This window comes from Anomaloglossus baeobatrachus, chromosome 7 (genome assembly GCF_048569485.1).
Source record: "Anomaloglossus baeobatrachus isolate aAnoBae1 chromosome 7, aAnoBae1.hap1, whole genome shotgun sequence".
Taxonomy (NCBI): domain Eukaryota; kingdom Metazoa; phylum Chordata; class Amphibia; order Anura; family Aromobatidae; genus Anomaloglossus; species Anomaloglossus baeobatrachus.
Window position 1 is genome coordinate 144,667,539 of NC_134359.1, and position 13,252 is coordinate 144,680,790.

General features: G+C 46.6%; 1 protein-coding gene across 3 annotated transcripts in view; it reads right to left on the minus strand.

The window, feature by feature from the left end:
• LOC142245214 (glutaminase kidney isoform, mitochondrial-like) overlaps window positions 1–13,252 on the minus strand; it is a 1,837,395-nt gene that overhangs the window by 960,248 nt on the left and 863,895 nt on the right. For all 3 annotated transcript variants that reach the window (XM_075317734.1, XM_075317731.1, XM_075317733.1), the window contains exon 9: window positions 1,089–1,147. In XM_075317734.1, coding sequence (XP_075173849.1) covers window positions 1,089–1,147 — 59 coding nt within the window. The remainder of the gene's footprint in view (window positions 1–1,088; window positions 1,148–13,252) is intronic.

Consider the following 13,252-nt stretch of genomic DNA (forward strand, 5'->3'; position numbering starts at 1 on the left):
CGTTGGGCTGTTGCCTTCAGTCGGGACTTTGGGTTGGACAGGACCTCTAGTCCTGGCCGCAATCAGTTAATTAGCTAGCCCCCAGTAGCTTCTGGTCCTACCTTCAGGGTCTGAGTACCCCCCTTTGTGCTCCGGTTTCCGAGTCGGTTCCCTGGGTTGGTACCGGCGGGCCACTACCCTGTCCCGGTCCACCTCGGTTCCACCGAGCCATCTTCCCGGCTCCTGCAGACGGAGACCACCATCTGCCTCCTAGGCAAAGGTACCAGGGTTCCTACCTCAGCACCTGCTCAAATTGGTTCTCTCTCTGCTGGAGCTGCTCACAGCTCCAGCCCACAAACCTCCCCAACTTGAACTCTAACACTCTACTGTTACTTTCCCGCCTCAGGCTGTCTGAGACTCCTTGGTAGGCATTTTCCAACCGCTTGGTTCCGCCCCCTGGTGTGTCCGTCAAGCCCTGAGGGAGGTGACTAGGGTTTAATGTTTGGCTGTGTGTTATGTATGAGGGACAGGTGTAATGCGGGGCCCTATCTGTGACTAACTGGCCTGGCCAGGGCGTCACAGGGGACACTCTTGTCTTCTTACCCTTTCCTGTTACTTAAATACACTACTGCCCTCCATTATTTTAACCCCTTCCAACCCAGGAGTCCAAGGGAGCAGTACCTTGTGTAATATCGCCACCTAGTGGCCATGACTACATACATACTTTACTTTATTAATACAAACACAAGAATAGTGCAATGTGGCATTAGTACAGGGGTGGTGGAGTCTGCGACCCCCTACACCAATAAAGGAGAAACAGCTGATGTCACATGGGCCTTCTGGTAATTCCTCCTATAATCTCTCCTGTTCAATATATGAAGGAGAGCACAAACAAACCAAAGAACATATAGATAGGTATTGTTTATAATCCACTCTTAGCAGTTTTTGTGAACGTTGATACCTGGTTAGAACCTTTTTTAATATCAAATTGTGTCATGGCATAACCCATTAAGTATTCTTGATGCCGTGAGTGATACTATGAATCACTTTATATCTTATACTGTATTTGCATCTATCACATTTGTTTGTTTCTTATACTGTATACTTACGTAGCATTACTGAACCCAACGTATTCATTACCAGCCATCTTATTAAGGAACTGCATTACCTAGAATAAGTAAAACACAATCAGCATAAATATAGTGATCTTACTAATAAGAAAGAGCTAAAAAAATAAAGAACCAACAACCAACGTTACAAGGTGATATATTTTCATTCACTGGAGCACGGTTTTGAGTATCTCTCCCTTTCATTATGATAGACGTGTAAAATAAATTAAGTAGAATTACAATCTACTATTTAAGTTATCACAAATTAAAGACCTAGTGGCTTAAATCTGAATCAGTTTAATCATTATTTAGAAAAAAATGACCTAACTAAAAATTATACACATTTAAAAAAGCATTATAATATACAGCTCTGGCAACATTTTAGAGACCACTGCAAAATTTTCAGTTTTTCCAATTTTTCTCTTTATAGGTATATTTTTGAGTAAAATGTAAATTGTTCTTTTATTCTATAAACTATTGACATCATGTCTCCGAATTTCCAAGCAATACATTTTGTATTTATTTTCTGAAAATGAGAAATTGTCAAAATAACAAAAAAAAAATGCATTGCTTTCAGACCTCAAATAATGAAAAGAAAACAAGTTCATAATCATTTAGAAACAACAATACTAATGTTTTAACTCAGGAACAGTTAAGAAATCAATATTTTGTGGAATAACCATGATTTTTAATCACAGATCCCATGTGTCTTGGCATGCTTTCCACCAGTCCTTCACACTGCTTTTGGTGGTGTTATGCCCACTCCTGGCCAGTAGAATGAGGTGTACTCTGGTTGGAATCTAACTGACACTAAAATCAACATGTAGAGAATCTGATTTTTATAAAACTGTGCAGTGGTCTCTAAATTATTGCCAGAGTTATATATATATATATATATATATATATATATATATATATATATATATATTTCACACATCGCAACATTGGGGGTTTTACTCGCTTTTGCTCCCATGCTACCTTGCATTAGGAGAACACACAGTTCAAATAAAGTCCAGCAGTTTATTCCGGCTTTAAACTTCCCCACAACAGTATCATGGACCTGCCTGTTGTGTTCCTTGGTCTTCATGATGCTCTCTGTCCTTTAAACAGAACCCTGAGACTATCACAGAGCACGGAGACTTGATTACACACAGGTGGCTTATATTTATCATCATCAGTCATTTAGGACAACATTGGATCATTCAGAGATCCTCAGTGAACTTCTGGAGTGAGTTTGCTGCTTTCAAAGTAAAGGGGCCGATTAATATTGCACGCCCCAATTTTCAGTTTATTCTTTTTTACAAAAGTTTAAAATAAGCAATAAACTTCCTTCAACTTCACAATTGAGTCCCACTTGTTGTTGATTCTTCACCATAACATTAACATTTTTATCTTTATGTTTAAAGCCTGAAATGTGGGAAAAGGTTGAAAAATTCAAGGGACTGAATACTTTCGCAAGGCACTGTATATTATAAATGTATAGCCTGTTCTCCTCGGCCCATTGTCCAAGTGTGTCTAGATCCTTTTGAATATGCTCTCTTTCCTCTCTAAAACTGTTGACTGCAGTTTTGTGTATACCTAAAATGACGATTAAAAAGATGTATACCACTGGGCCACATGCCAGGCAGGAGTTCAAAGTGACTCCCTCTGCCTCATTACAGTGCATCTTCCGTTGGGAATGTTATCTGAATCACGATTTTCAGAGAGCGTAAGCGCTCAGCGGAGACAGCTGAATAAAGGTGAGCCAAGACATGTTGCAGTTTTGTGTAATAGTAATATGGCACTCCAAGTTGTCTTGGGAGGTGCTCGGATAGGGTCCAACCCCAAATAAAAAGTAGGAATCCGGCACTCAAAATAGCAAACATTATTTAAATAAAGCCAAATTACTAACAGGGTGTCTGTGTACATGTGTGACATTTCGGTCACTCGACTGTTCTCAAACATACGCTCAAAAGTAAAAAAAAGTGGGTATCACAAAGTGTATAACATGAATTTAACAATATAAAAAATCACAAGAGAATATACAATGTAAACAAAAAAGCAGCAGATCGCAGATATACACAGCAGATCACACACAGCCATCACAGACACACACAGCAGATCGCAGACACACACAGCCGATCACAGACACACACATCCGATCGCAGACACACACAGCCGATCACAGACACACACATCCGATCGCAGACACACACAGCCGATCACAGATACACACAGCAGATCGCAGGCACGCACAGCCATCACAGATAGACACATCCGATCGCAGGCACACACAGCCGATCACAGATACACACATCCGAACACAGACACACACAGCCGATCGCAGAAAAACACAGCCGATCGCAGACACACACACACACACAGCCGATCACAGATACACACAGCAGATCGCAGATATACACAGCAGATCACACACAGCAGATCTCAGGCATGCACAGCCATCACAGATACACACAGCCGATCACAGATATACACAGCAGATCACACACAGCCATCACAGATACACACATCCGATCGCAGACACACACAGCCGATCACAGACACACACATCCGATCGCAGACACACACAGCCGATCACAGACACACACATCCGATCGCAGACACACACAGCCAATCACAGATACACACAGCAGATCGCAGGCACGCACAGCCATCACAGATAGACACATCCGATCGCAGGCACACACAGCCGATCACAGATACACACATCCGAACGCAGACACACACAGCCGATCGCAGAAAAACACAGCCGATCGCAGACACACACACACAGCCGATCACAGATACACACAGCAGATCGCAGGCACGCACAGCCATCACAGATAGACACATCCGATCGCAGGCACACACAGTCGATCACAGATACACACATCCGAACGCAGACACACACAGCTGATCGCAGAAAAACACAGCCGATCGCAGACACACACACACAGCCGATTGCAGACACACACACACACATCACATCACATCACATCCAGCACTTACGGCAGCAGATCACACACAGCCATCACAGATACACACATCCGATCGCAGACACACACAGCCGATCACAGACACACACATCCGATCGCAGACACACACAGCCGATCACAGACACACACATCCGATCGCAGACACACACAGCCAATCACAGATACACACAGCAGATCGCAGGCACGCACAGCCATCACAGATAGACACATCCGATCGCAGGCACACACAGCCGATCACAGATACACACATCCGAACGCAGACACACACAGCCGATCGCAGAAAAACACAGCCGATCGCAGACACACACACACAGCCGATCACAGATACACACAGCAGATCGCAGGCACGCACAGCCATCACAGATAGACACATCCGATCGCAGGCACACACAGCCGATCACAGATACACACATCCGAACGCAGACACACACAGCTGATCGCAGAAAAACACAGCCGATTGCAGACACACACACACAGCTGATTGCAGACACACACACACACATCACATCACATCACATCCAGCACTTACGGCAGCAGAGAATGAAGCAAGTCACGTGTCCGGCCGCAGGTCCTGTTCGTCGCGCTGCACCGCACTGCCTCTCAGGATTCTCCCGGCGAGAAGAGATCGGTGTCACTGGATGAGGTGAGTGTGTATGCGATCCGATGTGTGTGCGATCCGATGTTTGTGTGTGTGATTTGTTGTTTGCGTGTGAGCCGATGTTTGTGTGTGCGATCTGATTATGTGTGCGATCTGACTGTGTGTGCAATCCGATGTTTGTGTGTGAGATCTGGTGTGTGTGTGTGTAATACTATACTATTGTATGTTCTGAGGATTTCGATAGCGTTAGGGCAATGACAACCAGAGACGAGTTCTTGGTACAAAGATGTTTATAATATGTAACCACGATAGGTACACAACGGAACAAACACAGTAGAACAATAACACACGAAATACCTTCCCGAAACGGAGCGAAGGGAATTCCCGGGGCCACGCACCGGACTCCCCCAGGGAGACCACCAAGAGCGAACCCCTATACAGGGACTGTCTGGCAATCACCCCGGAAGGCCTAAATGCGCAGCAGCCGGGACACAAGGGGCAAGTGGTAAAGTCCAGAAGTGTCCGTACGGGATGATAGTCCAGAGTGGTTACGAACCGGAAGGAACCGGGCAGAAGTGCTGACCAAAGACGGCAGACGGAGTCCGGGCACAGCTTGAAGAAACCGGGTACGGTCCAGAGTCGGTGTCGGTAGTCTTTCAGGAGGATCCAAAGGGAATCAGGAATTAGGAGCAGCAAAGCAGGAGCACACAGCAAGCAGTATACTCAGGCACTGGACTAGGCTTAGAGGCAGCCTTTTAAGCAGCTGGACAGGAAGTAGGGCAACAGAACAGTAAACTCCATGTTAACCGAGGGCAAGCTCTTTCAAAAGAGAACTGGAAATCCCGGAAACCTGACAGTACTCCCCCCCCCAGAAACGGCCTCAGGACGGATCAGGGCCTGGCTTGTCCGGGTACCGCCGATGAAACTGAGCAATCTTCCGGGGTGCCCGAATGTTACCCACCGGTTCCCAGGAATCGTCCTCGGGGGCGTACCCCTGCCAACGTACCAGATACTGAAGCCGACGACGATGGAGCCGGGAGTCAATAATGTCCTCAACCACGAACTGCTCCTCGCCGTCCACCATCACAGGCGGAGGAGGAGGCATGACACGACCATGAAACGTATTAGGAGAAACGGGTTTGAGGAGAGAAACATGAAAGACCGGGTGTACCTTTAGATGGTGCGGTAACCGCAGCCGACAGGCCACAGGGCTCACGATCCCGGTGATCTTAAACGGACCGATGAATTTTTGTCCCAGCTTCTGCGAAGGAACACCCAATCTCAGGTTTTTGGTGGATAACCATACAGAGTCCCCTACCTTATACATGGGTGCCGGTTTCCGGTGAGTGTCTGCCGACCTCTTGTAACGCTCCTGAGCCGTAGCCACAGTGTCCTTTAGAACCTCCAGATTGTGTCGTAGCTCTGTCAATCTGTCCTCCACCGCTGGCACCGAAACCGCAACCGGTGACCTAGGCAAAACATTCGGATGGTAACCCAAGTTAGCGAAAAAGGGCGTTACCTTAGTGGAGCTGCTCTGAGTGTTGTTATACGAGAACTCCGCCAATGGAAGCATCTTCAACCAATCGTCCTGCAGATGGCTGACATAACATCGAAGGTATTGTTCCAGGGTTTGATTAGTCCGTTCGGTTTGCCCATTTGTCTGAGGATGGTATGCAGAAGACAAACAGACATCAATCTGGAGTGCCGTACAAAACCCCTTCCAGAACCTAGACGTGAACTGCACGCCCCGGTCAGAGATGATCTCGTCTGGTACCCCATGCAATCGGAATACGTTCTGGATAACCAAATCCACTGTCTCTGCGGCTGAGGGAAGACCGGTACACGGAATAAAGTGAGCAGCTTTTGTCAACCGATCCACCACCACTAAAATGGTATTGTGACCGCCTGAGACTGGCAACTCCACAATAAAATCCATTGAGATAGATCCCCAAGGGCGAGATGGAACGGGTAACGGTTGGAGGAGTCCCGTAGGAGCCACACGAGGGACCTTGCACCGGGCACAAACCACACATGAGTGGACATAGTCCTTTACATCCTTTAAACAGGTAGGCCACCAGAAAAAACGGCTCAGAAATTCCTGCGTCTTCTGTACCCCCCTATGACCAGCCAACACGGAGTCATGGACCAACTTGAGAACCCGAAGTCTTACAGCCTCCGGGACATAAATGCGTCGCTCTCTCAACCACACACCATTCCGAAGAACAAGAGTTACATCATTCGGGGGGGCAGCAAGAAATACGTCACCATCATAGGCCAGCTTGATGTCCTTCCACAAGTCCTGGTCCTGGATTACTCCAACGAAATTGGCATCCGATAACACGGTCTGAGACGGGGTTCCAGGCACGGAGTCCACGGCGTGGATTCGGGACAAGGCATCGGCTTTCCCATTACGTGAACCTGGACGGTATGTAACGATAAAATTGAACTGGTTAAGGAATAGGCTCCAACGGGCTTGCCGTGGAGACAGGCACCTGACAGACTTAAGAAATTCCAGGTTACGATGATCTGTGAGTACTATCACTTGCTGCGCAGCTCCCTGTAAGTGGTGTCTCCATTCCTTAAAAGCTGAAATAATCGCCAACAATTCCTTGTCCGCAATGTCATAGTTCCTTTCTGCAGGGGACAACCGGCGAGAAAAGAAAGCACACGGATGCAAGAGACTCTTGTCCCCAGTCCTTTGAGAAAGGATTGCCCCTAATGCATAGTCGGAAGCGTCGACTTCCACGATAAAGGGAAGTGCGGGATTCGGATGTACTAATATTGGCGCTGAGGTAAAACAAACCTTGAGACGATGGAAAGCTTCCTGGGCCTGGGCGGACCACACAAACTTCTGTCCTTTCTTGGTTAACAGAGTGATGGGACGGACGATCTCTGAAAAGTTACGGATAAAGCGTCGGTAAAAGTTGGCAAAACCGACAAAGCGTTGTACGTCTTTGATGTTTCCCGGTTCCGGCCAGTCTAGAATTGCTTGTATCTTGCCAGACTCCATGTTCAGTCCCTGAGGAGAGATGACATAACCTAAGAATTGTATTTGTGAGCAATGGAATTCGCATTTCTCCAGTTTAATGTACAGGTGGTTATCCCTCAGACGGGTAAGTACGGTCTTGACGTGCTTCTGGTGTTCCTGTAGGGAATCAGAAAAGATCAGGATATCATCCAGATAAATCACCATGAATTGGTCCATTATATCCCTAAAAATATCGTTAACTAGATGTTGGAAAGCCGCGGGAGCGTTACAAAGTCCAAAAGGCATCACTAGGTACTCATAATGTCCATACCGACATCGGAACGCGGTCTTCCACTCGTCTCCGGGACGTATGCGAAGTAGATTATATGCCCCACGGAGATCCAATTTAGTGAATATTTTTGCCTGTTGGACTCTCTCCAATAGCTCAGGAATCAACGGTAATGGATACCGGTTCCGGATGGTTATTTTATTCAGTTCCCGGTAGTCAATACAGGGTCTCAGAGTCCCCTCTTTCTTTTTCACGAAAAAGATGGGTGCCCCTGCTGGTGAGGTAGACGGGCGAATAAATCCCTTGGCTAGACTTTCATCGATGTACTCTTTTAGTGCTTCTAGCTCAGGTGCCGCCAACGGGTAGACATGACCAAACGGGATCTCCGCCCCTGGGAGTAAGTCTATGGGGCAATCATACGGTCTATGCGGGGGAAGCCGATCGGCTTTTCTTTTGTCGCATATATCAGCGAAGTCATGATAAACCGGGGGTAAAACAGGTACCTGTACAGTGCCCTCCGCATTCGGTGTTACTGGAACCGGTACAGTTGGACTAATGGTCGGACCACTCTGCGGTGGGAAGGATATTTCCTTAGTCTCCCAATCGATGACTGGATTTGTAGACCGTAGCCACGGAATTCCTAAAATAATCGGAAAATGAGGAGAAGAAATCAACATGAAAACAAGGGTCTCCTGCTGACCTGGCTTCATCACGCATTCTAGGGGTACTGTTTCCCGATCAACTGGTCCAGAAACTAACGGAGATCCGTCTACCGTCTCCATGGTAACCGGTGAGGATCTTTGCTGAGTCCGGATACCGTGTTTCCTGGCAAAAGAAGAGTCCATGAAATTTCCCCCTGCCCCAGAGTCTATCATTGCAGATGTAGGTATTAGCTGTCCCTCCCACCGGATCTGAATGGGAAGCGAGCAATGGGTATATTTCCCTTCTGAGTCCTTCGGTGATGTTGACATTACAGTCAAGGGAAATACCGCATCCAGGTGTCCACTTGCCTCAGAGATATCGGACTCTGCGTCCGTGTTGTCACACTCTGCCATGGCTGCCAATACCTTATTTGGGCGATTTGGACGTCTCGGGCAGTCGATCAAGAAATGGTCCGATTGACCGCAATAGAAACACAAACGCTCACGGAGCCGGTGTTCACGACGTTCGTTGGTCTCTCGCTTTTGCAGAGAGTCCACTTGCATAGGAACGTCCTCGGCCTCCCGTGGCGTCCTGAGAGCGGGTTCTCTGGAAGGAAACGCAAAGTTGGTTACCCGGTTTACAGCTGCCCATTTTTCCTGTCTACGTTCCGTCAAGCGGGTATCAATACGCACACAGTGCTGGAGAAACAGTTCAAAATCCCCTGGAGATTCGGAACGAGCTAACTCGTCCTTGATGGTACCGGACAAACCTTTTCTGAAAACAGACAATAATGCATTGTTTCCCCAGTCGGTGTCTACCACTAACCTCTTGAACTCAGTGGCGTATTCAACGACAGAACGCTTTCCCTGATGTAAGGAAAGGAGAGCCGATTCAGCGGTAGCACGGCGATTCGGATCATCAAACATTTGCGCCATTGCGGTCAGAAAGTCATCCAGGTGATTTAAACGGATATCCCGATTCTCTATCATAGGATTAGCCCAAGCCAGTGCTCGTGAGGTTAATAACATGATTATACATAACACTTTTGACCGGTCAGAACGGTAATAATCAGCATGTACATCAAAAAACAGTATACATTGGTTAACAAATCCACGAAACTGACTACGATCACCATTGAAACGGAATGGGGGTAACCTAGGCATACCGGCAGCTGATACGGACGTAGTGGGGACGGCTTCCTGAGCCTCCACTCTGACTTGCAAATCCTGAATAGCCGGACCCAGTACCTGGTGATCATGGCCCAGCTGTGCCTCCACATCTCTAAGTTTAGTTTGTACCGCCTCCATCTCCTGCTGCAAGGAGTTAATCATGGAAAAGAGCTGATCTACTCGTGTCTCAGTCATTGCCCCAGCGAAATCCTTTTGTGGCCTGAGTATAATGTAATACTATTGTATGTTCTGAGGATTTCGATAGCGTTAGGGCAATGACAACCAGAGACGAGTTCTTGGTACAAAGATGTTTATAATATGTAACCACGATAGGTACACAACAGAACAAACACAGTAGAACAATAACACACGAAATACCTTCCCGAAACGGAGCGAAGGGAATTCCCGGGGCCACGCACCGGACTCCCCCAGGGAGACCACCAAGAGCGAACCCCTATACAGGGACTGTCTGGCAATCACCCCGGAAGGCCTAAATGCGCAGCAGCCGGGACACAAGGGGCAAGTGGTAAAGTCCAGAAGTGTCCGTACGGGATGATAGTCCAGAGTGGTTACGAACCGGAAGGAACCGGGCAGAAGTGCTGACCAAAGACGGCAGACGGAGTCCGGGCACAGCTTGAAGAAACCGGGTACGGTCCAGAGTCGGTGTCGGTAGTCTTTCAGGAGGATCCAAAGGGAATCAGGAATTAGGAGCAGCAAAGCAGGAGCACACAGCAAGCAGTATACTCAGGCACTGGACTAGGCTTAGAGGCGGCCTTTTAAGCAGCTGGACAGGAAGTAGGGCAACAGAACAGTAAACTCCATGTTAACCGAGGGCAAGCTCTTTCAAAAGAGAACTGGAAATCCCGGAAACCTGACAGTGTGAGATCTGGTGTGTGTGTGAGATCTGGTGTGTGTGTGAGATCTGATTGTGTGTGTGTAAGTGTGTGTGTGTGAGAGAGCTGCTGTGTGCGGGTGTGTGATCACTGCAGGTCCTGCCGCTCAGTGTCTGGTGAGTGTAATTTCCGGGTGCCGCTGTGTATAATGAAGTGTCCTGCAGTATCCGTATCTTTTTTAGCTGCACGTCACTTCATTATTGATCCGGGACTAGGGCTTATTTTCGGGGGAGGGCTTATATTTAAGCCTTTCTCCGAAAATGCTGAAAATCCCTGCTAGGGCTTATTTTTGGGGGAGGTCTTATTTTTGGAAAAACACGGTAGTTGAGTTACTGATTATCGTAATAACTACTGCTTTCTTTTTTTCATTAAGGGCTTTGAAAATATTAGTATAATTCTTATTTCCAAATTTAGGGTGATTGTTTTCTGGCCAATCTTGTTTCTTGAAGACAGATTATATTTGCTTTACAATTTTTAATTTCCTTCCAAATCATGAATCTTCTATTTGGGCTGTTCATACCTTTAACATTTAGTGATAGAATGTTTATGTCCATTTTGGGTTATAGTTGTTTTGGGGCTTAATTATATTTACATGTTATCCATTAAGTGTTGAAATGGGTTAGCAAGGTTTTTAGCTGACCTAATATAAAAGATAAATTTCTGCATTGTATACCAATACTAGTACAATGCGAAAGCTTACCAAAAACTGCTACAGTAAATTTGTAAATATCTGTAAACAAACAGTAATTTTCTAAAGTATCTTCAGATACTTTATTCAAAAATTAAGGGTTCTTAATTCTGTATCTTGTCGTTCAGTGTCTTTACCTATAAGATACTCAAGAAAACATATTTTTCCAACAAAATAAATCTCCGGGGATTGCCTTTTTGTCAGACACTTCCCTCTTGAGGCACTAGTCAATTGCTGTAAAGACTTTAAGGCTATGTGCGCACTAGAAATGTGAAGTTTCTCAAGAAAATTTCTTGAGAAACTTCTGCCAGTGAAAGATTTCCGGACCTGCGGAAAAAATCCGCACCAAATCCGCATGCGTTTTTGCCGCGGATTTGCCGCGGATTTGCCGGGGATTTGCCGCGGATTTACCGCGGATTTACCGCAGGTTTGTCCCTGCAATAAATAATAAAGATAATCGATAGACAGATAATGGATAGAGGGAAAGATGGATAGATGAATAGATAGATAGATAGAGGGATGAATAGATAGATAGATACAGGGATAGATAGATAGATGAATAGATAGATAGATAGAGGGATAGATAGATAGATGAATAGATAGATAGAGGGATAGATGGATAGATAGATAGAGGGATAGATGGATAGATAGATAGAGGGATAGATAGATAGATAGATGAGAAAAACCTATATAATGTTCCACCTCCCTGCATTTTCTAAGCTGGCACCCTTTAGTGACTTTCATGTGGCACTTAGGCTACTTTCACACCTCCGGTTTTTGCAATGCGGCACAATCCGGCACTTTGCATGAAAATCGCAACCGGTTTTTTTTGCTGCCGGTTGCGATTTTCCTGCATAGACTTTAATTAGTGCCGCATTGTGCCGCATGGCCTTGCGTTCCGTCCGTTTTTTGCCGCATGCGGCAGATGTAGCCGATGCGGCGGCCGATGGAACGTTGCCTGGCACGTTTTTTCGTGCGGCAAAAAAACCCGCATCGCGCCGCATTCGGTCGATGCGGCGCATTTTTCAATGCATGCCTATGGCGGCCGGATGCGGCAATAACCGCATCCGGCCGCCGCATGCGGTTTTTGCCACTGCGCATGCTCAGTAGCATGCCGCAAGCGGCAAAAACCGGACTGGCCGCACAGGAAAAACTTATGCAAAGGATGCGGTGTTTTCACCGCATCCGTTGCATAGCTTGCACAGCCGGATTGAGCCGCAGAGCTCAAGCCGGATGTGTGAAAGTAGCCTAAAGGGTGCTTAGCCTTGTATTTAGCCATAAAATAAATAAATAAATAATTAAAAAAAAATGACGTGAGGTCCCCCCATTTTTTGTAGCCAGCTAGGGTAAAGCAGACGGCTGCAGCCTGCAGACCACCGCTGGCAGCTTCACCTTGGCTGATAATCCAAAACAGTGGGCACCCCACGCTGTTATTTTAAATTATATAAATAATTTAAAACAAAAAACGTGGGGTCCCCCCCATATTGGATCACCAGCCAAGGTAAAGCGGACAGCTGGGGTCTGATATTCTCAGACTAGGGAGGTCCACTGTTATTGGACACTCCCCAGCCTAAAAATAGCAGGCCGCAGCCGCCCCAGAAGTGGCGCATCCATTAGACGTGCCAATCCTGGCGCTTTGCCCCAGCTCATCCCGCGCCCTGGTGCGTTGGCAAACGGGGTAATATATGGGGTTGATGCCAGATGTGTAATGTCACCTGGCACCAAGCCCTGGGGTTGGTGAGGTCAGGCGTCTATCAGATACCCGACATCACCAACCCAGTCAGTAATAATTAAAAAATAGACAACAAAAAAAGTTTTATTTGAAAAAACACTCCCCAAAACATTCCTTCTTTAACCAATTTATTGAAAAGAGCACAATCAATTCCACGTCCGGCGTAATCCAATAAGGGGGGGGGGCACGGCGATCCATACCATAGTCGCT